General features: G+C 41.7%; 1 protein-coding gene across 8 annotated transcripts in view; it reads left to right on the top strand.

The window, feature by feature from the left end:
- Positions 1 to 26,808, top strand: part of RPS6KB1 (ribosomal protein S6 kinase B1) — a 59,969-nt gene that overhangs the window by 21,353 nt on the left and 11,808 nt on the right. For 3 of the 8 annotated variants that reach the window (XM_021929112.2, XM_021929111.2, XM_021929113.2), the window contains 9 exons: positions 776 to 844; positions 14,787 to 14,934; positions 18,450 to 18,507; positions 19,952 to 20,052; positions 22,484 to 22,574; positions 22,742 to 22,832; positions 23,505 to 23,612; positions 24,499 to 24,561; positions 24,747 to 24,824. In XM_021929112.2, coding sequence (XP_021784804.1) covers positions 776 to 844; positions 14,787 to 14,934; positions 18,450 to 18,507; positions 19,952 to 20,052; positions 22,484 to 22,574; positions 22,742 to 22,832; positions 23,505 to 23,612; positions 24,499 to 24,561; positions 24,747 to 24,824 — 807 coding nt within the window. Of the gene's footprint in view, positions 1 to 775; positions 845 to 14,786; positions 14,935 to 18,449; positions 18,508 to 18,690; positions 18,766 to 19,129; positions 19,381 to 19,951; positions 20,053 to 22,483; positions 22,576 to 22,741; positions 22,833 to 23,504; positions 23,613 to 24,498; positions 24,562 to 24,746; positions 24,825 to 25,910; positions 26,108 to 26,808 lie in introns of those variants that run through there. The other 5 variants (XM_031657492.1, XM_031657494.1, XR_004179405.1 and 2 more) reach the window with 4 other exon arrangements.

Below are 26,808 nucleotides of genomic sequence, written 5' to 3'. Positions count from 1 at the left end.
TCTCAGCTCACTGCAACCTCTGCCTTCCAGATTCAAGTGATTCTCCTGCCTCAGTCTCCTGAGTAGCTGGGATTACACGCGTGCGCCACTACATCCAGCTAATTTTTATATTTTTGGTAGAGACAAAGTTTCGCCATGTTGGCCAGGCTGGTCTTGAACTCCTGACCTCAGGTAATCCGCCTGAGTCGGCCTCCCAAAGTGCTGGGATTACAGGTGTGAGCCGCCGCACCTGGCCATATTTATATTATTTTTTATTATTTGTATTGTTTATTGTTTTTCCCCCCAAATATTTTCATTCTGAGGTTGGTTGAATCCGCGGCTGCTGAACCTATAGATTCAGAGGACCAAGTATAAGTACAAGCTATATTAAGTAATAGGTAAACAGTAATTTCCTGTCAACTATTTTTAAATAGTTTTATGTGAAGCAAAGGCAGTGGCAACCTTGAAAGAAATTTATGAAATATTTTATAATTTTTAAGGTGGCATTATGCTTCTGGGAACACTGTTATAGCTTGTTCTAAGTAGGATTTTATATATTAATACGAAGTAACAGTGTTTATTATTAGATGGTCATTGTCCAACATTACCACCAGATGGCAGCAGGACAAACAGGAAAGTCATGATCGTTAATGTGGTCTGTTCTTTTAGCTGATCATTTTTGCACGTAGTTTTTATAATGTAAACTGCTGTGGCATATGTTTCTTATAACTAGGAATTAAGGGAGTATGCCTGACATAGTTTGCCTTTGAATAACACACACTTTTTTTTAATCCAGGTTTTTCAAGTACGAAAAGTAACAGGAGCAAATACTGGGAAAATATTTGCCATGAAGGTGCTTAAAAAGGTGATTTCCACTCCCCCTTTTTAGTCCTCTCACACCGTATTCTTACACTGGATCTTAGCCAAAAGGCCAAGAAGCAATCACCTCATATTTTTAATTGTTGTAACATTTTAGCCTAAAATTTGCAGTCAAAAAAATGTATCTCAAGCCAGGTACAGTGATGCATACCTGGATACTTGGGTGACTGAGGCAGGAGGATTGCTTGAACTAGGAGTTCAAGGGTAGCCTGAGCAATGTGGCAAGACCCAGTGTCTTACAGAAAAAATGTATTTCTTTTTTTTGAGATGGAGTCGCGCTCTGTCGCCCAGGCTGGAGTGCGGTGGTGCGATCTCGGCTCACTGCAACCTCCATCTCCCAGGTTCAAGTAATTCTCCTGCCTCAGCCTCCCATGTAGCTGGGACTACAGGCACACACCGCCACGCCCAGCTACTTTTTTGTATTTTTGGTAGAAATGGGATTTCACCATATTGGCCAGGATGATCTTGATCTCCTGACCTCAGGTGATCTGCCTGCCTCGGCCTCCCAAAGTGCTGGGATTACAGGCATGAGCCACCGCACCCAGCAAAAAATGTATTTCTAACACAGTTGCAGTACCTTTTAGAATGTGAGGTATGTTTCATTACTGTTATTCCTATTTTTATTTCTGCTTGTTGAGGGTGGAAAAGAGAGCTCTTGCAATTAGTTGTTGAGGTAGCTTTGCTGTTTCTGGTCTCATTTCTAAGTAATAAGCATATACTGCTATTTCTCTTTCTGTTTTTTTTTTTTTTTTTTTTAGATGAACTCTCACTCTGTTGTCCAGGCTGGAGTGCAGTGGTGCAATCTCAGCTCACTGCAACCTCTGCCTCCCAGATTCAAGTGATTCTCCTGCCCCAGCCTCCCTAGTAGCTAGGATTACAGGCGCCCACCACCATGCCTGGCTAATTTTTGTATTTTTAGTATAGACGGGATTTCACCATACTGGCCAGGCTGGTCTCGAACTCCTGACCTCAGGTGATGTACCTGTCTCAGCCTCCCAAACTGCTGGGATTACAGGCGGGTCTCTGTTCCGCTCACTGCTTTTTTTTGAGACAGAGTCTCAGCCTGTCATCCAGGCTGGAGTGTAGTGGCAGGATCTCGGCTCACTGCAGCCCGGCCTCCCAGGTTCACCATTCTCCGCCTCAGCCTCCCAAGTAGCTGGGATCACAGGCACCTGCCACTCCCCGCTAATTTTTGTATTTTTAGTAGAGATGGGGTTTTCACCAAAGTTAGCCAGGATGGTCTCTGACTTCCTGGACCTGATCCTCCATCTCGCCTCCCAGCGCGAGATTACAGGTGTGGGCCACCGCCTCGGCCCATTTTTTTTTTTGAAATTGAGGTTTCAGTTTCTTTGCCTAGGCTGATGGCCATGATCTCACTGGTTTCATAACCTCAGCTTCCTCCTGAAAGTGCTTATTCTCCTGCCCCAGTTCCCAGGAGGGAATGGGCATGTGCCACCACGCCTGCAGTTAATTTTTATTTCTAGGAGACCAAGTTTTCTCCATGGGGTTTCTCCATGTTGGTCAGGCAGGTTTCGAACTCCCGACCTAAGGTGATCCGCCCGCCTCCGCCTCCCAAAGTGCTGGGATTACAGGCATGAGCCACCACGTCCGGCCAACTGCTATCTTTTTAATTCAGCAGTTTTCAAATTTTTTGTTTTTTTAGAGACAGAGCCTCACTCTGTTGCCCAGGCTGGAGTGCAGTGGCGTGATCTCGACTCACTGCAACCTCCACCTCCCGGGTTAAAATGATTCTCCTGCTTCAGCTTCTTGAGTGGCTGGGATTACAGGCACCCACCACCACACCTGGCTAATTTTTGTATTTTTAGTAGAGATGCGGTTTCGCCATGTTGGCCATGCTGGTGTCAAACTCCTGACCTCAGGGGATTGGCCTGCCTCGGCCTCCCAAAGTGTTGGGATTACAGGGTGAGCCACCGCTCCTGGCTGTATTAACTTTCTTTAATGAGAGTTAAGGATATTAATCTTGTTTACTTCACCCTCCTTTATCTCATCCTCTCATTTTGTTTTGCTTTCTTTGAATCTACTATTGTCCTCTGATACCTTACAACAATTTTGTAAAATGCCTTTCAGTCTAGTGTTCTTTGATCAGACTTATAAGATAATCTATCAGTTCCATTTATTTCCCAGAGGCATATCTTAGGAACTTTCTATCCGCCTGTTCCCATCTGGAGTAGTAGCTCTTTAGTCACAACTGTTATGACTGGACTCTTTCTTCACCACAATCCCTGGAATCCTCTTGGCTCCTTCAGTGTTGAATCTTTTGTTTCCTGGATCCCATAGCTTTTCCTTTTTCTTAGTTTATGCCCTTGTTTTGGTGACACTCTACTAGTGGCTCCCTCAGAAAAGGTACATAAAGGTACATAAAGATACATTTATAATAAAAATATATCCATATTGTATATTTGAGATTTCTTTATATTTACTTGATTATGTTATTAGAGTTGAAAATTATTTTCACTTAGAATTTTGCTCAATTTTCTTCTGTACTCGAGAGTTTCTGTTGAAGTGCTTTGGCATTCTGATTCCCAATCCTTTACGCATGGCCTATTTTTCTGTGGAAATATTTAAGATTTTCTCTTTATTTCTGATCTAAGTTTTTATAGTGATGTGTCTTGCTTTGACTTTATTATTTTTATTTAGTTTTTGATAGGGTCTCGCCCTGTCACCTAGGCAGGAGTGCAGTGATCCAATCATAGCTAAGTGCAACCTCAAACTCCTGGGCTCAAGCTATCCTCCCACCTCAGTCTCCTGAGTAGCTGGGACCACAGGCACGCACCACCAGGCCTGGCTAATAAAAAAATGTAGAGATGGGCACTCACCATGTTGCCCAGGCTGGTGTTGAACTCCTGGGCTCAAGTGATCCACCTGCCTCGGCCACCCAAAGTGCTGGGATTGAATTACAGGTGTGACCCACTGTGCGCGGCCTATTAATTAAATTAATTTTTTTATTTTTAAGAGACAGAGTCTCACTCTGTTTCCTAGGCTGGAGTGAGGTGGTGTGATCATACCTCACTGTAACCTGTAACTCATGGGCTCAAGCAATCCTTCTGCCACAACTTCTGAGTAGCCAGGACTACAGACGCATGCCACCATGCCCAGTTCATTTTTAAAATGTTTCATAGAGACAAGGTCTTCCTGTGTTTCCCAGGCTGACCTGGAACTCCTGGCCTCAAGTAGTTGTTCTGTTTTGGCTCCCAAAGTGTTGGGATTACAGGTGTGTGCCACTGTGCCCAGCCTATTTTTATTCTTTTAATCTTAAAGCTTTAGTCTTTCAGTTCTAGGAAATTTTCTTAGGTGATTTATTTGATAATTTCCTTCCCACTGTCTTCTCTTCTTGGAATTGCAGTTAGTTGGATGTTGGATCTCCTTAACTGATCATCTGATTTTTCTTATCTTTTCCACATTTCCATTTCTTTGTCTTGTTGTTTACTTTCTTCTACTGAATTTTTTTTTTGAGACGAAGTTTTGCTCTTGTTGCCCAGGCTGGAGTGCAATGGCGCTATCTTGGCTCATCGCAACCTCCGCCTCCCGGGTTCAAGCAATTCTCCTGCCTCAGCCTCCTGAGTAGCTGGGATTACAGGCATGCGCCACCACGCCCGGCTAATTTTGTATTTTTAGTAGAGACAGGGTTCCTCCATGTTGGTCAGGCTGGTCACAAACTCCCGACTTAGGTGATCCACCCGCCTTGGCCTCCCAAAGTACTGGGATTATAGGTGTGAGCCACCATGCCCAGCCATTCTACTAAATTTTTTTAAAGCTGTTGTATTTGTGATTCTCCAGAATTCTTTGTATTGTTTTTGTTTTATAGCAACCTGTTTTATGAGTATAATATCTTCTTTTATCCCTCTGAGAGTTTTATTATTTTTTTAATTTTAATTTTAATACCTTTTTTGAGACAGAGTCTCACTCTTGCACAATTTTGAGTGCAGTGGTGCAATCTTGGCTCACTGCAACCCCTGCCTCCTGGGTTCAAGCAATTCTCCTGCCTCGGCCTCCTGAGTAGCTGGGATTACAGGCGCCTTCTACCACACCCAGCTAATTTTTGTATTTTTAGCAGATATGGGTTTTCACCATGTTGGCCAGACTGGTCTTGAACTCCTGACCTCAGGCAATCCATCCGCCTCGGCCTCCCAAAGTGCTGAGATTGCAGGTGTGAGCCACCACACCTGGCCTGCCTCAGTTTTAATTATAATTATTTGAAATATTCTTTTGTTTTATGCATGTTCTTTTTTGAGTTCTGTTTTCTTTGACTTTGATTTAGTCAGTTTTAGTCACTTTGTTCCACGTTAGAGGCCTTCTTTAGATGTCTGGTGTCATTCATTGATTATTCTTTCTTCTTTTTTTGAGATGGAGTCTTGCTCTGTCATCTAGGCTGGAGTGTAGTGGTGACACAGTCTTGGCTCACTACAATCTCCACCTCCTGGGTTCAAGCGATTCTTGTGCCTCAGCCACCCAAGTAGCTGGGATTACAGGCATGCGCCACCATGCCTGGCTAAGTTTTGCATTTTTAGTAGTGACAGGGTTTCACCATGTTGTCGGCCTTATCTCAAACTCCTGACCTCAAGTGATCTGTCCGCCTAGGCCTCAATAATCCATCCACTGTGCCTGGCCCAGTTATTCATGTTTCAGAGTAGAACTCTGAAAAGCTGATCAGAAGTTCTGTGTGTGTAAGCTTCTCTGCAGGGTAGTCAAGTGGTTAGCTGGCACTTGATCAAGAACTTCAAATAATAGTGTCTGTAGGGCTGGGTGCCGTGGCTCACGCCTGTAATCCCAGCACTTTGGGAGGCTGAGGCAGGTTGATCACCTGAGGTCAGGACTTCAAAACCAGCCTGGCCATCTGGTTTGGGGGTGCTGAGGCAGGAGAATTGCTTGAGCCTGGGAGGCAGAGGTTGCAGTGAGCGGAGATCGCACCGTTGCACTCCAGCGTGGACAACAAGAGCGAAACTCAATTTCAAATAAATAAATAAATAAATAAATACTGTCTGTAGATCTTTTTTCTGGGGAGGATCAGTTGGTGCTAAGAAAGACCCACCGTTCTTTTGCCTGGAAAAAGCATTCTGGAGCTGAGTGAGAGAAGATGGAGATCTTACCTCTCAACACGTGGGCTTTCACCAAACTCGAGTTTTTACATTAGCACTTTACTCTGTGGATCTAATCTTTCACTCTTTTTTGTCTCAGAGAATTTACCTCTCCTAGGGTTAGTTCTTCGACTTAGTGTGGAGATGGGAGTCTTTTTGGTCTGTCTGTTCCTTATACAGAGTTGCAGATGATCTCCCTGTTTTTAGCCCTCCACCTTCGGCCTTCTATAGTCTCTAATTCCTCTAATTTTTTCCCTTTCTTCTAGTTTTACCTCTAATGTTGAACCTTGCTTTACTGGGGTTCTGTAGATAGATTCAACTTCTTTTGTGTATTCCCCTTTGCAGGCACTTAGGTTTGATCTTACCCCACTCTGCTACATCATGGACCATTGCTTTATCCCCACTCTATCTTTTCAGGTGTGAGATTCCACATGTCTTCTAGTATTACTGATGGATTATGTGTGTGTTTGTTTTCTTATTCTTGTTTGGGATTGATTACTGAAAAGATTCCACTGTCTTTTTTTTTTTTCCCGGGTTCAAGTGATTCTTCTGCCTCAACCTCTTGAGTAGCTGAGATTACAGGCACCCACCACACCCAGCTAATTTTTGTATTTTTAGTAGAGACGGGGCTTTGCCATGTTGGCCAGGCTGGTCTCGAACTCCTGACCTCAGGTGATCCACCCTCCTTTTGCTGGGATTACAGGCATGAGTCACTGCGCCCGGCCTCCACTGACTTAAAACAAAACTTCCGGTGGAGAACTACTTTCAAAGACAATCAAAATGACTTTTTAAAAAATTATAAGACTTGTAAAACTTTGGTCCTTCTTGCTGATTTTTATTTAGGCAGTATAAATGACTCCTCAGTTTGAAAGCTGAGGAACAAATATTGTCACCACAATTTTATTGGTAATTGTCTTTAAAAAACCATCTAGCTATTCTTAACATCAGTTTCTGCTTCAGTGGGTTGGCATTGATACCTGCTATCTGACTTTCCTGTTGGAATTATTTTAGATTAATGATTTTTTAATCTGTAAAACATGTTAGGTATAGAATTGAAGGCAGCATAATAGTGCTTGTTCCAGAAATACTGAAAGAAGTACTGGTCAAGATTTCTTTTTTTATTTGAAACAGAGTCTCACTCCATCACCCAGGCTGGAGTGCAGTGGAGCAATCTCAGCTCACTGCAACCTTTGCCTCTTGGGTTCCAGTGATTCTCGTGCCTGAGCCTCCCCAATAGCTGGGACTACAGGTGTATACCACTATGCCTGGCTAATTTTTGTACTTTTGGTAGAGACGGGGTTTCACCATGTCGGCCAGGCTGGTCTCAAACTCCTGACCTTAAGTGATCCGCCTGCCTCAGCCTCCTAAAGTCCTGGGATAACAGGTGTGAGCCACTGTGCCCAGCCTCTGGTCAAGATTCTTAAGTGATTCATTCCTTGTGATACGTTATTTATATCGGATAATCAGGCCTGACCATATTAGGCATAATTAGATCTTGGGTGAAGTATGTTTTTGGCACATCTAGTGAAAAAAAGAGTATTGGGTTTTTTTTCCCCATCCATGGTAAGTGGGGGTGGTATATTGGTAAATCCATAGACTTAATTACTGCTAAGTGTCAGGCCTCATTTTGGGGCCCAGGGATCTAGGACCTAAGCTGTTTGCCTCTGGTTTTGCTTGGTTGCCATTGTTTCCCATTCTTGGGGTTCTTTTCTTAATCCTGGCTAGAGGATCTGATATTGTCTCCTTCCTTGTCCTTGAAAGCAAGCTTATAGCAAAAATAATGAAAATAAAGATGTTATTAGGGTTAAGTTCAGGGCTTTCCTTCCTAAATCCTCAAGTAAGATGACTGTAGGCTCCCTTTGAGTTCCTTCCTTCTGATTTTAATTATCCTGGAGGCAGAGTACTAACCCCTCTGACCTGACTGTGTGGTAAGAGTATACCTCTTCCCCCAGCCTTTAAGATGATATCAAAGTAGAACCACGTGTCCCCGTAAGTGAGTTGTTTCAATCTGGACATTCTGTCTGGATTTATTAGTCCTCCTGGGACTGTTTACTTCTTATAGGAATGGTACCATTCAGGTATTTGCTTAGAGTGGAATAGTGAGGAAAAGACTATCAACAGTCATCACCTGACCCTACCAGTTGCAACAAAAATATACCATGGAAGCAAAATACTATTGCCTACAGCATTAGTTCACCTCCCACTGTACATTTTAGAACCTTTGGCCAAAGATATTCTCCACCTCTGAAATATTGTGGTTTCATAGAACAATAACTTTCTCACTTTAGACTTACTTGATTCCTACAATGCCTGTTTTTTGGCCCTAAGCCCTTTAGTTCTTTGACTTTTCTGTTTTTGTCCTCAACTTTTTAGACCCCTTCTTATTTCACTTTATTCTGAATCCAGCCTTATGGGCATAATCGGCCACTTTATCAGTTGCTAGCTCCATTGACCTTCTGCTCAGGAAAACCCTAATCTGCATTAGCTCACTTGTCAGTGTGCCTTTATTGCTATATCTCAGCTACTGAGCATTACTAGCAGAAATCACACAAAGCTATAGATTGCTGTTGGGAAAACTCTATGACCCCAACTCACCTCGACCCTAAGCACTTCCCAGCAATTTTTCTGCATATCCTTAGATAAATCCTTCCATTCTCTACAACTGTTTGGAGCCTTTCCTCCCTCTACTCTTTTTAGCCAACTGCCTCTCTTCCTACTTAAGGATGTCCGACATGATTTCCTTTGACTTCCTGTTTTTTTGTTTTTTTTTTTAATTTAATTTTAATTTTTGAGGCGAAATCTCGGTCACCCAGGCTGGAGTGCAGTGGCGTGATCTCGGCTCATTGCCTCCTGGGTTCAAGCAATTCTCCAGCCTTAGCCTCCCAAGTGGCTGGGATCACAGGTGCGTGTCACCATGCCCGACTAATTTTTGTTTTTGTAGAGACGGGGTTTTACCACATTGGTCAGGCTGGTCTCGAACTCCTGAGCTCAAGCAGTCCACCCACCTTGGCCTCCCAAAGTGCTGGGATTATAGGCATTATTCTTTTTTCACTACCATATTTTGATTTATGATTCTACTTTTTTTTTTTTTTTTTTAAGAGACAGTCTCATTATTTGACCAGGTTGGAGTGCAGTGGCTGTTCTCAGATACGATCGTAGTACACTACAGCCTCCAACTCCTGTGTTCAAGCAACCCTGCAACCTCAGCCTCCCAAGTAGCTGGGACCACAGGCACATGTCACCATGCCTGATTCTATTTTATTTTATTTTTTGTTTTTTAGACAGAGCCTTGCCCTCTTACCCAGGCTGGAGTGCAGTGGCCCTATCTCGGCTCACTGCAGTCTCTGCCTTCCAGGTTCAAGCAATTCTCGTGCCTCAGCCCCCTGAGTAGCTGGGATTACAGGGGCGTGCCACTGTATCTGGTTAATTTTTGCATTTTTAGTAGAGATGGGATTTCACCATATTGGCCAGGCTTGTCTTGAATTCCTGGCCTCAAGAGATCCACCTGCCTCGGCCTCCCGAAGTGCTGGATTATAGGTGTGGGCCACAGCATGTGGCCCAACTCTACTGTTTCAGTGAACCTCCTGTACCCTAGGTCATCACTGAAGTCCCAGTTGCTGAATCCAGTTGTCTTTACTGAGTTTGTCCTTAATTTAACTTTCTTTTGCATTTAAGCTACTGACCACAGCATTTTGAAACTCTGTTCCTTTTATTACTGTGATTCTACTTTACTTATTTTTCATCTTCTCTCTCAGTCTGTGGCTTCTCAGACTTCCTCACAATTGATTGCTTATTTTAAGAATTCAAAAATTTAAACCTCCTGAGCAGTTCAAAAATAATACACCTTTGAAATTTTTTAAACTTTTCAGAGTTGCAAGAATAGTTCAGTGATCACCAGTTGTTACCATTTTGCCATATTTTCTTTGTGTGTCCCTCCCTTTCTACCTGCCCCCACATATATGTATATCTATGAATATTCACGTTTTTAACTTTAATAAATTTTCCTGCTGTACAATTTGAGAGTTAACTGCAGATTTCATAGCACTTCAACCCTAATTTCTTCTATATATCTCCTAAGAATAAGGGCTTTTTTTTTTTTGAGAAGGAATCTCTCACTCTGTTGCCCAGGCTGGAGTGCAGTGGCGCAATTTTGGCTCACTGCAACCTCCACCTCCTGGGCTCAAGCGATTCTCCTGCCTCAGCCCCCACAAGTAGCTGGGACCACAGGCACATGTCACCATGCCTGATTCTATTTCATTTTATTTTTTGTTTTTTAGACAGAGCTTTGCCCTCTTACCTAGGCTGGAGTGCAGTGGCCCTATCTCAGCTCACTGCAGTCTCTGCCTTCCAGGTTCAAGCAATTCTCGTAGAAAAAAATTCTCTAATTTTTGTAATTGTAGTAGATATGGTGTTTTGCCATGTTAGCCAGGCTGGTCTCAAACTCCTGACCTCAGGTGGTCCGCCCTCCTCACCTCCCAAAGTGTTGGGATTACAGACGTGAGCCTCCGTTCCAGGCCTCTTTTTTCTTTTGTAATTAACAAGTGATCTATGGAATGATAGAAACAATGTGAATATTCTGTCCCATAATAATCTTTACTTAATGGTTTTATCTGGATTATTTCTTGCCCAAATCAAATATTACTGTAGTGATTATAAAATGGAGACTTTTCTATTTTTTCTGTATTTTTTTCTATATTGTCATTCTTCTGTAAAGATTTTTTTATACTCCTTTTTTTTTTCTTTTGTTTTTTTTGAGACAGTGTCTCGCTTTGTCACCAGGCTGGAGTGCAGTGGTGTGACCTCAGCTCACTGCAACTTCTGCCTCCCAGGTTCAAGCAATCCTCCTGCCTCAGCCTTCAGAGTAACTGGGACTACAGCCGTGGGCCACCACGCCCAGCTAATTTTTTGTATTTTTAGTAGAGACGAGGTTTCACCATGTTGGCCAGGATGGTCTTGATCTCTTGACCAGCCACCTTGGCCTCCCAAAGTGCCAGGATTACAGACATGAGCCACTGTGCCTGGCTGTATACTCCCTTTAAAATGTTTTTTTCTTTTTTTTGAGATGGAGGTTCACTCTGTTGCCCAGGCTGGAGTGTAATGATGTGGTCTTGGCTCACTGCAACCTCCACCTCCCAGGTTCAAGCAATTCTCCTGCCTCAGCCTCCTGAATAGCTGGGATTATAGGCACATGCCTCCACACCCAGCTGATTTTTGTATTTTTAGTAGAGATGGGGTTTCACTATGTTGGCCAGGCTGGTCTTGAACTCCTGACCTCATAATCTGCCCACCTCAGCCTCCCAAAGTGCTGGGATTGCAGGCGTGAGCCACTGCACCTGGCCCTTTTTTTTTCTTTTTTTTTTTTTTTTTTTTTTTTGAGACGGAGTCTCGCTGTGTCTCCCAGGCTGGAGTGCAGTGGCGTGATCTCGGCTCACTGCAAGCTCCGCCTCCTGGGTTCACGCCATTCTCCCGCCTCAGCCTCCCAAGTAGCTGAGACTACAGGCGCCCGCCACCACGCCCGGCTAGTTTTTTGTATTTTTAGTAGAGACGGGGTTTCACCATGTTAGCCAGGATAGTCTTGATCTCCTGACCTCGTGATCTACCCGCCTCGGCCTCCCAAAGTGCTGGGATTACAGGCTTGAGCCACCGCGCCCGGCCTTTTTCTTTTTTTTTTTTTTTTTTTTTTTTTTGAGACAGGGTCTTCCTCTGTTGCCCAGGCTTGAGTGCAGTGGCGTAAGCATAGCTCTCCACAGCCCTGGACCCCAGGCTGCCTCAGCTCACTGCAACCTCTACCTCCCGGGTTCCAGTGATTCTCGTGCCTCAGCCTCTGGAGTAACTGGGAGTACAGGTGCGCAGCACCTCACCTGGCTAATTCTTGTATTTTTAGTAGAGATGAGATTTCACCACGTCGGGCAGGCTGGTCTCAAACTCCCAGCAAACAGGGTGATCTGCCTGCCTTGGCTTCCCAAAGTGCTTCATATTGTTAGCCCTAATTCTAGTCCAATTCCATAGTATTCTTCTTTATTTTTATTTTTTTATTTTTGAGACGGAGTCTTGCTCTGTCCCCCAGGCTGGAGTGCAGTAGTATGATCTCGGCTCACTGCAGCCTCCACCTCCTGGGTTGAAGCAAGTTTCTCCCTCCGCCTCCTGAGTAGCTGGGATTATAGGCTGCTGCCACCACACCCGGCTAATTTTTGTATTTTTATTAGAGACGGGCTTTCATCATCTTGGCCAGGCTGGTCTTGAACTCCTGACGTTGTGATCCACCCACCCCAGCCTTCCAAAGTGCTGGGATTACAGGTGTGAGCCACTGCGCCCTGCCACATTCTTCTTTCAGTTCATATTTGGATCTCCTTTTTTCTACAGTGAGATCTCTGGTAACAACATAAATAAATGCAGTCATTTGTTCAGTTGTACAGTATATGCATAATGAAAATTATAATACCAATAGTATTTCCAGCTACAAACCTACTAAGTTTGATTTAATATTTCTTTGGAAATTTTTTGTGTGCTTACATATAGGCCACTAAGGGTGTGCAGTCTAAAATTACTTAAATATCTTTTTCTCACTGGGTGCAGTGGCTCACGCCTGTAATCCCAGCACTTTGGGAGGCCGAGGCAGGCGGATCATGAGCTCAGGAGTTTGAAACCAGCCTGGCCAACATGGTGAAACCCCATCTCTACTAAAAATAAAAAAATCAGCCAGGCATGGTGGCGGGTGCCTGTAGTCCCAGCTACTCGGGAGGCTGAGGCAGGAGAATCACTTGAACCTGGGAGGCGGAGGTTGCAGTGTGGGTGACAGAGTGAGACTCCATCTAAAAAAAGAAAAAAATCTTTTTCTGTTATATCTTTTTTCTCTTTCTCTTTCTGTGGTAAAGTTGTTGGTGTAATAGTCAATTAAATTTATGTATTCCTATTGTATTCAGTTGTACTTCCCACCCCTCATCCTTGCTGATTTTATTTTTGGAATATATTAAACATTAATATGGTTCAAAAAGAAAAATCTACATTTTATAATTACTGTAATTGATTTAGGAAAGAAAAAAATGTATGATAAAACCATTGAGGTTTTACTCAGAAGGTATACTCAAAAGTCTTATTTCTTTTCCTTCCCTTCCATTATCATTAGCTTTTAGTTTGTCTTAGTTGTCTTCATTTTTGCAGGTATAAGCAGATACATATTATAAATATATTCTCATTTCCCCTTTCTTGTACAGTAGATAGCATAGGATCCATGCTGTTGTACATTTAAATACTCTTTTGTATCTTGTTTTTATAGAGATTTTTCTTATTTTTATTTATTTATTTATTTATTTATTTATTTATTTATTTATTTATGTTGTCACCCAGACTGGAATGCAGTGGTGCGATCTCGGCTCACTGCAAGCTCCACCTCCCAGGTTCATGCCATTCTACTGCCTCAGCCTCCCGAGTAGAGAGGGGGTTTCACCATGTTAGCCAGGATGGTCTCGATCTGACCTTGTGATCTGCCCGCCTCGGCCTCCCAAAGTGCTGGGATTACAGGCATGAGCCACCGCGCCCGGCCGATTTTTCTTATTTTTATAGCTTTGTTACATGTTGTGTAGATTCCATAGTTTTTCGGCCAGTATCCTATGTCTGAGCATTTAGGCTGTTTCCAGTGTTTCACTTTCACAGATAATGTTGCAACCAATAACCTGTGTATTTGCTTTCCATATTACTTATGGAGGTGTACCATCGGGGTAACTTCCTGGAACTTATACCTGGCATGTCTAAAACAGGGCATCATTCTCCCAAAACTTTTTCACTTTCATTTGCCGATACTGAATGGCACCATTATCTATCCTATTATGCAGAAATAAAGGTATCATCATTTCTTCTCATATCTAGTTTGTCAGCAAATGCAAATTATGTATTAGCCTTTCATTTTTTTCTATCTTCATTTTCTTACAGATCTTCTTAGTTGGTTTATTATACTAGCCTCCTAACTAGTCTCATTTCTTTCCTAATACTCCCTACTGCTGCTAGATGTGTCTTTCATAAAGCCAAAGGTTTGTTCATTTCACCGAGACCTTCCTATGCCCAGACCTTCCATTTCCTGGCCTCTACCTACTTCTCTAGCCTAATTGCTAACTACTTCTAACCATACTGAACTACTTGTAGATTCCCCACACGTATCCTGTCCTATCAAGCCTCTTTTGCACTGGAATGCCTTTTTTTGCCTTGTACTTTTTTTTTTTTTTTTTACCATTTTTGTGGAGAATGGGGTCACGCTTGTTACCAGGCAGATCTTCAACTCCTGGGCTCAAGCGATCCTCCTGCCTCTGCCCACTTAAGTGCTGGGATTATAGACATGAGCCACCGTGTCCAGGCTACATTTCATTTTAATAATTTTCAAGCAAGATTTTTTGGTAGGTCAGATGTAGTTCCCCTGTTTACCCTTACCATCCTGCGCTTACCTACATTGACTTGCCTTTTTTTCCCTGAGACTTTGGGCTCCTGTTGACTTTTGGGCTCCTATGGACAGGGCATTCTTTCTATTCTGCTTTCTTGGCACAGCCTGGAGCATGGTAGATACTTAGTCGTTTGTGAATATATGAACAAACTTGATCTGATTACAGATTTCTTTTTAAAAAAGTCTCTTTAGGTAATTCATTTACATGTTCACTGCAAAAAATCCAAAGTGCACAGAGGCATGTATAAAGTGAACATTTTCCATTACCCCATCTCAGTTTCTAGTGGGAACTATGGTTAATAGTTCAGTATTGGCAAGAAAAACACAAAATAGATTTTCCAGTTACTATAGAATAAAAATGTTCACTACTTTGTTCTTATAGATCATCTCTTTTCCTTTAGGCAATGATAGTAAGAAATGCTAAAGATACAGCTCATACAAAAGCAGAACGGAATATTCTGGAGGAAGTAAAGCATCCCTTCATCGTGGATTTAATTTATGCCTTTCAGACTGGTGGAAAACTCTACCTCATCCTTGAGTATCTCAGTGGTCAGTACACAGAGTTTGGTGTAATTATTTGCATTGACTCCAGAAACTGGGTCAAAATGTTATTTTTCAATGGAAAAATACTTTTTCCCATTATGAGCAAATAGTACTTAAAATTGATGAGTACACTGAAGGACAAAATTCAGATGTGACCACATGTTTCTATTGGCAGACAAATATGGAGGAAACTAAAGATTTTTTTTTCCCTCATCTGTAAAATTTTATTTTAATTCCTTTGTAATCAGTCACTTAACAGGAAAACAAATACCTAAGTGATGCAGAGCCATCAAATTGTACTGGGGTAAGATACTGTAATTTAAATCATTGGGAGAATTATTTAACATACTGACTATTTTTGGAATTGGGTCTTTAAACAAGACTTTTTAGTTTAATGTAGCCTTAGTGATGGGGTATGTAGCTTACAATGGAGATCATCCACATTTCCCAGGGCCTACCACCTCGTAGGAACTTGTTGCTTCTGTATCATTTCTAGATGACAGGTATCTATTTCTTTTTTTTTTTTTTTTTGAGACGGAGTTTTGCTCTTGTTGCCCAGGCTGGAGTGCAATGGTGTGATCTTGGCTCACTGCAGCCTCCACCTCCCAGGTTCAAGCGATTCTCCTTCCTCAGCCTCCTGAGTAGCTGGGATTGCAGGCATGTGCCACCATGCCCGGCTAATTTTAAGTAAAGATGGGGTTTCGCCATATTGGTCAGGCTGGTCTCGAACTCCCGACTTCAGGTGATCCACCTGACTTAGCCTCCCAAAGTGCTGGGATTACAGGTGTGAGCCCCTGCGCCTGGCCACAGGTATCTGTTTCTAGCAAACACAGTGTAGTTCTCTGAGAAAGATTTTGCAGTAACATGTAACATGGAACAGAAAGCTGCAGAATGTAGTAACTTTTTTGTGACTATTGCTGTTGGAAAAACTTTTTTTGTTTGTTTTTTGAAGGTGGAGTTTCACTCTTCTCGCCCAGGATGGAGTGCAGAGGCGTGATCTCAGCTCACCGCAACTTCCGCCTCCCAGGTTCAAGCAATTCTCCTGCCTCAGCCTCCCAATTAGCTGGGACTACAGGCATGCACCACCACATCTGGCTATTTTTTTGTATTTTTAGTAGAGCCAAGCGTTCACTATGTTGGCCAGGCTGGTTTTGAACTCCTGATCTCAGGTGATCTGCCCGCCTTGGCCTCCCAGAGTGCTGGGATTACAAGTGTGAGCCACCATGCCTGCCTGGAAAAACTTTATTTTGACATAATTTCATACTTAACACAAAAAGTTTTAAGAGTAGTATAAAGAATTCCTGTGCCAGGCTCAGTGGTTCATGCTTGTAATCCTAGCAGTTTGGGGAGGCCAAGGAGGGCAGATAATGAGGTCAGGAGTTTGAGACCAGTCGGGCCAACATAGTGAAACCCTGTCTCTGCTAAAAATAGAAAAATTAGCCGGCATGGTGGTGTGCTCCTGTAATCCCAGCTACTTGGGAGGCTGAGGCAGGAGAATTGCTTGAACCTGGGAGGCAGAGGTTGTGGTGAGCTGAGATCGCACCACTGTATTCCAACCTGGGCAACACAGCGAGACTCAGTCACACACACACACTCTCTCTCAAAGAATTCCTATATATTTCTCACCTAGATTCCCCAAATGTTACCATTTCACCACATTTATTTTGTTGTATCTGTCTATAGATATGTATATATGTATATACATATATATATGCATGCATACATAATTTTTTTGAACTGTTTAAGAGAGTGTTACAGACATGATTTCCCTTTACCCCCAAAATTTCAGTGTATGTTTTATTTATTTTTTATTTTTTGAGATGGAGTCTCACTCTGTCGCCCAGACTGGAGTGCAATGGCGCAATCTTGGGCTCACTACAACCTCTGCCTCCCGAGTAGCTGGGATTACAGGCACCCACCACCATGCCCGGCTAATTTTTAGTAGAGATGAGGTTTCACCATGTTGGCCAGGCTGGTCTCAAACTCCTGACCTCAGGTGATCCGCCCACCTCGGCCTCCCAAAGTGCTGGGATTACAGGTGTGAGCCACTGCGCCCAGCCTATTCAGTGTATATTTTCTAAAATCAAGGACAGTATCTTACATAACTATACTAAAATGATGAGAAATAGGAAATTAACACTGATGCAATTATAACTTAAAGTTTCCTTTAATCTGGAACATTTCCTCAGTCTTTCTTTGACTTTCATGATGTTGACATTTTTGATTAGTACAGGCCAGTTGGTTTGTAGAATGCTTTGGGTTTAGCTGATGTTTCCTTAGTATTAGATTCAGGTTATGCAATTTTGGCAGGACCATTGAAGTGATATTGTGTCCTCCTTAATGCTTCAGATCAAGAGGTACATGATATTTATATCTTTGTTCCATTAATTGTGATGTTAACTTTGATCACATATATAAAGTGGTGTCTGCCGATTTTTTCCCTGGTGACATTTTTGCCTTTGTAATTAATAAGTATCTTTAGAGGAGATGCTTTGAGATTTAAATATCTTTCATCAAGCTTTCATGTTCATTTTTGTTGTTGTTGTTGTTTTTTGAGACGGAGTCTCACTCACTCTGTCGCCCAGGCTGGAGTGCAGTGGCACGATCTCAGCTCACTGCAACCTCTGCCTCCCAGGTTCAAGTGATTCTCCTGCCTCAGCCTCCCGGGTAACTGGGATTATAGGCATGCACCACCACACCTAGCTATTTTTTTTATTTTTAGTAGAGATGACCCCTGACCTCAGATGATCTGCCCACCTTGGCCTCCCAAATTGCTGGGATTACAGGCATGAGCCACTGCACCCGGCCCACATTCAGTTTTGACATCCATTGATTCTTGCCTGCAACAATTAATTGTGATGTTTGGCAAGTAATTTTTCTTATTCCGTCGTGCCTTCTTCATTTATTACTTGGCATTCTACTGTAATTCTACTTGGCATTCTTCTTCCCCATTTAAAAAATTTATGTATTCCTTTATGTTATTATGGACTTAGGTATTCTAATATCATTCAATGTGATATAACCCTTTATTATCATTATTTATTTTGATACTCAAATTGTGCCATGTTTTTTACTAGGCCACTGCCAAGGTTCATTCTGTTTATTTAAGGGTTCTGAAAATACGAAATATGAGCATTGACTAAAATTAGTGAGGGTGATTTAATTGTAGACTGTCATTTTTCTACTTATGGGTAAAATGTTAGAGTCTTTAATCAAGATTTTTTTTTTTAACCTCAGGTCTGGAATCTACAAATATTTTAAAGTTTGTAGATATAAAACCTGGAATTCCAAGCCAGTTCTAGTTTTTAAACATATGTGTGTCACAGAAGAATAAGAATGCTACTAAAAATAGAATCCTGAGGACTTAGTTTTAAAACCTATAATTTTTAGGATCTGTTTTTCATTTTTAAGGAACTGATGTCTTTTAATTATAGTTGGAAGGAAAGCACAAACTCTTTCATTAGAAGTGGGTTGGAAATAAATATTGTTTTATTTCTAATGTTTTTTCTTTTTCTTTACAGGAGGAGAACTATTTATGCAGTTAGAAAGAGAGGGAATATTTATGGAAGACACTGCCTGGTAAGTGAACTTTTTGTGGTTGCATAGATTCAGGTAATTACAAGCAAAGCCCCATTCCCACTATGGGCATCCACATGATTCAGTAAATTGATCTGGAGCCAGTCAGTCACTCAGGACCTCAAGGGGGAGAAGTAGTTTTGGGACTGGGCAGCTATGGAGGTCACATCATTCCTTTGCCCTTAGGCTTGAGTGGAACGCTCTTCACACCAGTTGTTCCTAACAGAACCATTCTCATTGCGGCTTTCTTTCCTTGAATTGGTAAGCTGCCTGCCTTGGCTGTGGGTGAGTGTGGTTTTCCAGTGAACCTTTATGTGTGGAACAATGGAAATTATCAGAAATCATCTCCTTTTTTTTTAGGCTATTTCTCAAGGTGCAGTCTTAGGGAGGTGATAAGCCTGGGCATATCATCTGTGGATTGATTATATAGTCAGGATGGGATTTACCCTCCTATTTCTAAACATGTCATCTACTTCAAATTAAAAATATGCACATCCTTTTGTGAAGCAACAATCTTGGGTCACAATAAATCAGTTTATCCTACACATTAATTTAATAGAAAACAACACTTAAATGTTTTTTTCTACCTTGATTACCAAAACTGCATTCCATTGTTTAATTTCAGGCCTTTTCTAACACAGAAGCTGCATTTAAGAGCCTTAGGGATGAAGTGCCCTTTTTTGGAGGAGGCTCACTGAGCCGTGTTGGAGGCTGTTTGTGGTCCTGCTGGCTGTGAAATTGCCTCAGTCCTCTAGGACACACCCTCTCCATCCTGGAGTAATCTGCAGGATTGCAACATTGTTATGCAGCCAGTATTGCAGTGCCTTGTGCTTTTCGAATCCAGACAGGGTTGATTCAGCCCTTTATTCTTTTGAGGTAGATAAATTTGAGTGTCACACAGTTTATAGTTGTGGGCTGGCTGGCAGGAGGGAGGGCAGATACTGTGGGCCTAAGCTGTCTATAAATATGTAGCTGTATTAAGTAAGGGATGAGTGGGCTTCTAAGGGTCCGGTTATAAGATCCCTTTTGAAATCAAGACTTGATCTGTGAGAGTAACAAAGTTCCTATTTCCTGTGGGATTTTAAAGTTGGGTGTGGATGGGAGAAATTTGCTTTAAAATGAATGACTATTAGCTTAATTCCTACACAGACAGAACAAAACATGACCAATGGCAGTTTAGCATATTCTGGACATCTTTGCAATTTTAGCAGTATATTCTAATGGCAAAATAAAGCACTTTATAGTTTCACTAAAATGAGTGAAACATAAATGTCCCCATGCCTTTTGGCAGCATCCTATGCCATCTCTTTTTCCCACACATCCCCCTATCCCACTAATTTGGTCTTCAGTGCATGTCTGTTTCTTTCAAGGAATTTTGCTCCATACATAAACTGCTTTGGATAGATTACACTCTTTTTTAATTTTATTAAATCACTTTTGTTTCCAGCTTTTACTTGGCAGAAATCTCCATGGCTTTGGGGCATTTACATCAAAAGGGGATCATCTACAGAGACCTGAAGCCGGAGAATATCATGCTTAATCACCAAGGTGGAGACATACCGTAAACAATTCTATAGTAAATAATCATCTTAAAATCCTCCCACACAGGTCATGGCCATTTTCAAAGCCCCATATTCATCTCTCTATTTTGTGTATTTCCTCCCTCAGAATTTATGGCATCATAGTACTTGCTGATGTTTTAAGTCCTTAGGTAATTACACTTGGTGAGAGTAAAAGAAGTTGAGGATAATAGTCGCTCAACTGCCTTTTTTAGTTTAATCCTTACTCATAGTTTTTCATATTTTTGGAATCCTTACATAAAATGTTATATAATGTTTTAGACTGTAAAAGCCAGTCTAAACATTAATTTTGGCTTGTTACTTAAATTGAAAAGTGAATATTAATTATATAAGTCGAGTTTTAAAAATGAAAATATGTAAATATTGGCTGGGCGCAGTGGCTCACACCTGTAATCCCAGCACTTTGGGAGGCTGAGGCGAGTGGATCACCTGAGGTCAGGAGTTCAAGACGCCTGGCCAACATGGTGAAACCCCATCTCTACAAAACTACAAAAAAAAAATTAGCTGGACATGATGGTGGGTGCCTGTAATCCCAGCTACTCAGGAGGCTGAGGTGGGAGAATCACCTGAACCCAGGTGGCGAAAGTTGCAGTGAGCCAAGATCGTGACATTGCACTCCAGCCTGGGTGACAGAGCAAGACTCCATCTCAAAAAAAAAAAAAGAAAATGAAAATATGTAACTATTAGAAGCTATGCTTCTTACTGTAGGTTTTATTAATGCTGGAAAAAGGATTGAAACTGAATCAAAGTATTTGATAAAACTTTGGAAATATGATGTTTAGTAGGCATCAGGTTACTCTTTTTTTTTTTTTTTTTTGAGATGGGGGTTTCACTCTATCACCCAGGCTGGAGTATAGTGGCATGATTACAGCTCACTGCAACCTCTGCCTCCCAGGCTCAAGTGACCTCCCACTCCAGGCCCTCAAGTAGCTAGGGCCACTGTGGCACACCACCATGCCTGGCTAATTTTTGGTATTTTTTGTAGAAATGGGGTTTCATCGTGTTGTCGAGGGTGGTCTCAAACTCCTGAGCTCAATTGATCTGCCTGCCTTGGCCTCCCAAATTGCTGGGATTACAGGCATAATCCCCCTTCCCCTCCAGCCAGAATCAGTTTATTCTTGCTGTTTGTTTGCAACAACAAACATAAACATCAGAGAGACTGATAATCTCTACAACTACAGATCCAGCACGGTGAGCCTTGACTGCAACTGCATGCTGCTACAGACAGCTCAATTTACGCTAATCTGGGCCGTGGGTAGACTTGGCAATTCACACCCTAGAGGAGCAACCAGTTGACCCAGGGTATCTAGAAGGTGGTAGCAGCTGCTAATCCTTAGATGTCTGCAGAATAATCCATGAGGTAGTTAATTGCTTCAAACTCTTAGAAAATGAGGTATGAACAACTGAGGCTCATAGAAACATTCCAGATTATACTCCTCCACCCACCTTTTTTTTTAAGGCGAAATTACATACTTAACTGAATATATCATAGGAATCAGTGTCTCTTCCTTCCTCTCATCAACACCTCCTCACTCCCCAAAACCTGGATTCTGATCTGAATTCTAAGTCACAGGATAGAAAAGGGGAGCGACAGAATAGTTAACTTCTTTGATTTATAAGGTTGAGTGTATCAGATGGTTCTGTGAAAATAAAGGCCATACTTCTTCTGTATCAGAGTGTAATATTTATTTCCATTTGAATCAATAGGTCATTGTGCCTTTTCTGTGAAATGAACCTCAAATGCTAGAGTCCCTGAGGTTGTTGAACCACTCGTTATGACAGTCCAATAAAGAAAGCTAAACTTGAACTGAAATGATCTTTGTATAAGGTGGTAAGTTTTTTACTTTCTGGATCAGCGATGATTGATTCATACTGTCTGGCAATTTTATTTCTTTCTCCTAATAGGTAGCATTGGGCAGAGTGAGCTACCTTGTTATAGTGACTTTCTGAGACCATTTTCAGAACTCTTCACAGTTCACTGTGATAAAAGCTATATATTTGAAGTACTGTCTCACAAAGGTATAGAATATGTTTATTGGGGTCTGTGTACTTAAACTAGACTTCATAAAACAGTTTTCCCAGGATTTTTCTTTTTCGGGATGGTAGAGGATTCTGTGTATACTTAAAGCTAGAGCCTTAGACAGGTTATTTCACTTTTTTCTCTATATTTGTTTTCTCTTTACTAGTTAGATTATATCATTGGCAAAAGGTGACTTTGCCCTAGCCTTAAACAGTTAGCATCCGATTTTATGGATGGTACCTTGTTCTTGTCATCTGCGAGAAAAGTCTGAGGCAAGAAAAGTTAAATGGAAGGATAGATTAAGGTGTTATGTGACATGTTCAAACACTGCCCATACTTGGAATTCTGAGAATAATCATGCTGTAATCTTTCATTGTAGGTCATGTGAAACTAACAGACTTTGGACTATGCAAAGAATCTATTCATGATGGAACAGTCACACACACATTTTGTGGAACAATAGAATACATGTGAGCTGCATGTTAAGCATAATTGGTTTGGGAGCTAATTTTACCTCTTTTAAGGAATAGTATCTGTTTTCTGTACCCTCATTGACTCTGTATATTGTTTTTAAAATTCTAATTCAGATGATATGCAAATGGGTGAAGTTTTAAGCATATTATTTTTCTCATTGTAGGGCCCCTGAAATCTTGATGAGAAGTGGCCACAATCGTGCTGTGGATTGGTGGAGTTTGGGAGCATTAATGTATGACATGCTGACTGGAGCAGTAGGTGCACAGTTAAAAGCTGCATGTATTATGGTCTGTGCTGAGTCACTGTAGCAAGAGACCTGTCCTGTGCTTTCGGAAAATGTTACCAGTGGAGTTTTCAAAGCCCAGAGATTTGTTATTAGCAGTTTAACACTAATAATGCTTTATGATTATATGGGATCCCATACTTTCAGAAACATTTTCATTTAAATGATCTATGTCATGGCAGGCCTGTGAAATAGATGTTGAACAGATAATGTCCTTATTTTATAAATGGAGAAACTGAAGCATAAAATCACATAGCTCACTTATTATCACACAGCAAGTTAATGGTGGAAACACAGGCTTCCTTCCAGGACACTGCTACTTCCTCTGTCCTGTTGCTTAAAAACTGCACTTCTGCCGGGCACAGTGGTGCGTGCCCGTAGCCCAAGCTACTCAGGAGGCTGAGGCGGGAGGATCATTTGAGCTAAGGATTATTAATAGAATCTAGCCTTGACAACATAGCGAGACCCTGTCTCTAAAACAAAATAAAGGTCTTGAGCAGTTAGCCCATTTCACAGCATACATTTCTGATCTCCATGCATAACTAATTCAGGAAATGGATAATATTGTTATTTAAAATTTGTTTCTTATATACTAATATTTTTCACTCCCTGCTAATATTTTTCACTTGTCTTCTACTCTTAGCCCCCATTCACTGGGGAGAACAGAAAGAAAACAATTGACAAAATCCTCAAATGTAAACTCAATTTGCCTCCCTACCTCACGCAAGAAGCCAGAGATCTGCTTAAAAAGGTAAGGTTCTTAAATAGTCACTGACACTGTAAGATTCAATGACTAGGATTTAACTAGATAGAATTTAATGTATGTTTTGAATAAAGAGTCATATATAAATATTGAACAAAAAAAGTCTTTCATTTTTGAACGCGAAGTACAGATTTGTTTATTTCTTTTCATATTCTTTTTTTAGTTCTTTTTTTTGAGACAGAGTCTTGCTCTGTCACCCAGGCTAGAGTGCAGTGGTGCGATCTTGGCTTACTGCAACCTCAGTCTCCCAGGTTCAAGCGATTCTCCTGCCTCAGCCTCTCGAGTAGCTGGGATTACAGGCACCTGCCACCATGCCCGGCTAATTTTTGTATTTTTAGTAGAGACAGGGTTTCACCATGTTGGTCAGACTGGTCTGGAACTCCTGACCTCAGGTGATCCACCTGCCTTGACCTCCCAAAGTGCTGGGATTACAGACCCTTAAACAATATTCGGTAGTAATTAGTAAACTATATTTTCTTTTTTTTCTGAGATGGAGTCTTGCTTTGTTGTCCAGGTTGGAGTGCAATGGCATGACCTTGGCTCACTGCAACCTCCGCCTCCCAGGTTCAAGTGATTCTCCTGCCTCAGTCTCCCTAGTAGCTGGGATTACAGGCACGTACCACCACGCCAGGCTAGTTTTTGTATCTTTAGTAGAGAAGGGGTTTCACCATGTTGACCAGGCTGGTCTCGAACTCCCAACCTCTGGTGATCCACCTGCCTCAGCCTCCCAAAATGCTGAGATTGCAGGCATGAGCCACTGTGCCCGGCCAATAAACTATATTTTCTCAAGGCAAAGTAGACAAGCAAAGCCTAAAAAGGAAAAAAATCAGTTCGACTAAGGTTCTTTACCCAGGCTTTTTTTCCCTCTTTCAAGCTGCTGAAAAGAAATGCTGCTTCTCGTCTGGGAGCTGGTCCTGGGGACGCTGGAGAAGTTCAAGTAGGGTTTGGCATCTTTGGTGTTTTGTGGGGAAGATAATGCTAGTTTTATGTATTTCTGAGGGTTATATGTAGTTGCTTATAAGTTTAGCTTATTTTGTGACTTGTAACTTCAAAAAGGTGATTAATTTATCAATCCAGCAAAGTCTACTCCCCTCAACTTTTCTTTCTGCTTTTTTTTCCTAGGCTCATCCATTCTTTAGACACATTAACTGGGAAGAACTTCTGGCTCGAAAGGTGGAGCCCCCCTTTAAACCTCTGTTGGTAAGTATACATGAAAGCATATAATTGGGTGCAGTGACTCATGCCTGTAATCCCAAAACTTTAAAGGGCCGAGGTGGGAGGATTGTTTGAGGCCAGGAGTTCAAGACCAGCATGGGCAACATAACAAGGCTCCATATCTACAAAACATTTAAAAGTGTGTATTTTTAGTAGAGACTTAAAATTTTTAGTAGAGACTCTACTGGGTGTGGTGCCATGTACCTGTAAGTCCCATCCTACTTTCGAGGCTGAGGCAGGAGGATCACTTGGTATTTTTTTAGAATAAGAAAAATCTCAGAGCAGACAGAAACATTATTTTTATTAGCAGTGCAAAGATCTCTGGTTTATCCTCTCTTTAGCATCTTTGTTTTTATTTATTTTATTTTATTTTGAGACGGAGTCTCACTCGGTCACCCAGGATGGAGTGCAGTAGCACGATCACAGTTCAATGCAGCCTTGACCTCCCCAGGCTCATGTGAGTCTCCCACCTCAGCTTCCCGAATAGCTGTGACTATAGCTGTCACCATGTCTGGCTAATATTTTTGTATTTTTTATAGAGACAGGGTTTTGCCATGTCTCCCAGGCTTGTCTCGAACTCCTGGGCTCAAGTGATCCACTCACCTCAGCCTCTCAAAGTGCTGGGATTACATGTGTGAGCTTCTGCACCCAGCCAAGCATCTTTTATTTTTGTACTGTTTTTTAAAGAACTAAAGCCAGTGGCAATTGACTGTATTAGCTATTTTTAAGTCAGTTACCTAAGACAATTAAATATTTCAGGTAGTTGGTACTTTTCTTTTTCTGGTTTTATTTTGCTTAATTTAACCATTTTAAATATGATTCTCTGGGAATTTTTTCTTCAAACTATAGAATAGATGTGCATTCGTTTGCTAGGCTTGCTGCAACAAAGTACCACAAACCGGGTGGCTGAGACAACAGAAATTTATTATCTCATAGATCTGGAGACTAGAAGTTCTACATCACGTTGTTAGAGTTGGTTTCTTTTGACGACTGTGAGGAACTGTATGTTCCATGCCTCTCCCCTGGCTTCTGGTGGTTTGCTGGTAATCTCTGTCATTCTTTGGCTTGTAGGTGCATCACCCGGATCTCTGCCTTCATGTTCACATGGTGTTCTACCTGTGTGCATATCTGTGGCCAAATTTCCCCTTTTTATAAGGATACCAGGCATACTGGATTAGGGTTCCTCTCTACTCCAGTAGGACCTCATCTTCACTAATTATGTCTGCAATAACCCTTTCCAAATAAGGTCACATTCTGAGGAACTAGAGGTTAGAATTTCAACATACGAAATTTTTTGGGGGGTGGGTAAGGCGCACGCTTTGACCCATAGCAATATGTTTTTGAGTAAATGAGTTAGTGTGTTAGTTATTGTCTTTCTCCCACCTCAGAATCTGAGAAAATACAGTTTCTTTTTCCATTCCTTGGGATGTAGGTGGAGAAGGAGGAGGATGATGATGGTGATTATTTTTTGGTCATGGAGCTAATGTGACCCACTTTAAAAAACAACAGACAATTGTAAGGAGGATAACTGTCATACACCTACCGCCCAGCTAAAAAAATGATTAGGTCATCTTGTTTAAACATAACTGCCATCCCAGCATCACACCTCAGAAGTTGACAGTTTGCCCAGTTTTTTTTTTTTCTTTTTTTTTTTTTTGAGATAGGATCTTTCTCTGCTGCCCAGGCTGGAGTGCAGTGGCATGATCATGGCTCATGGCAGCCTCAACCTCCCAGGCTCAAGGGATCCTCCCGTATAGCTGGGACCACAGGGGTGTATCACCACACCCAGCTAGTTTTTTAAATTTTTCTAGAGATGAGGTTTCCCTGTGTTTCCCCACTTAATTTTTTGTTGTTGTTGTTCCATTATTTTTTTTTCGTCCTGTTTGTGAGGATTTAATCAAGGTTTGTATATAACTTGGTTACTATGTCTCTTAGGTCTCTTGTCATTTACAGATTCCCCTTGTGATTT

Source organism: Papio anubis, chromosome 17, assembly GCF_008728515.1.
Source record: "Papio anubis isolate 15944 chromosome 17, Panubis1.0, whole genome shotgun sequence".
Classification (NCBI taxonomy): Eukaryota; Metazoa; Chordata; class Mammalia; order Primates; family Cercopithecidae; genus Papio; species Papio anubis.
Note: the sequence above shows the minus strand (reverse complement) of the source record. Positions and strands in the feature narration are given on the sequence as shown.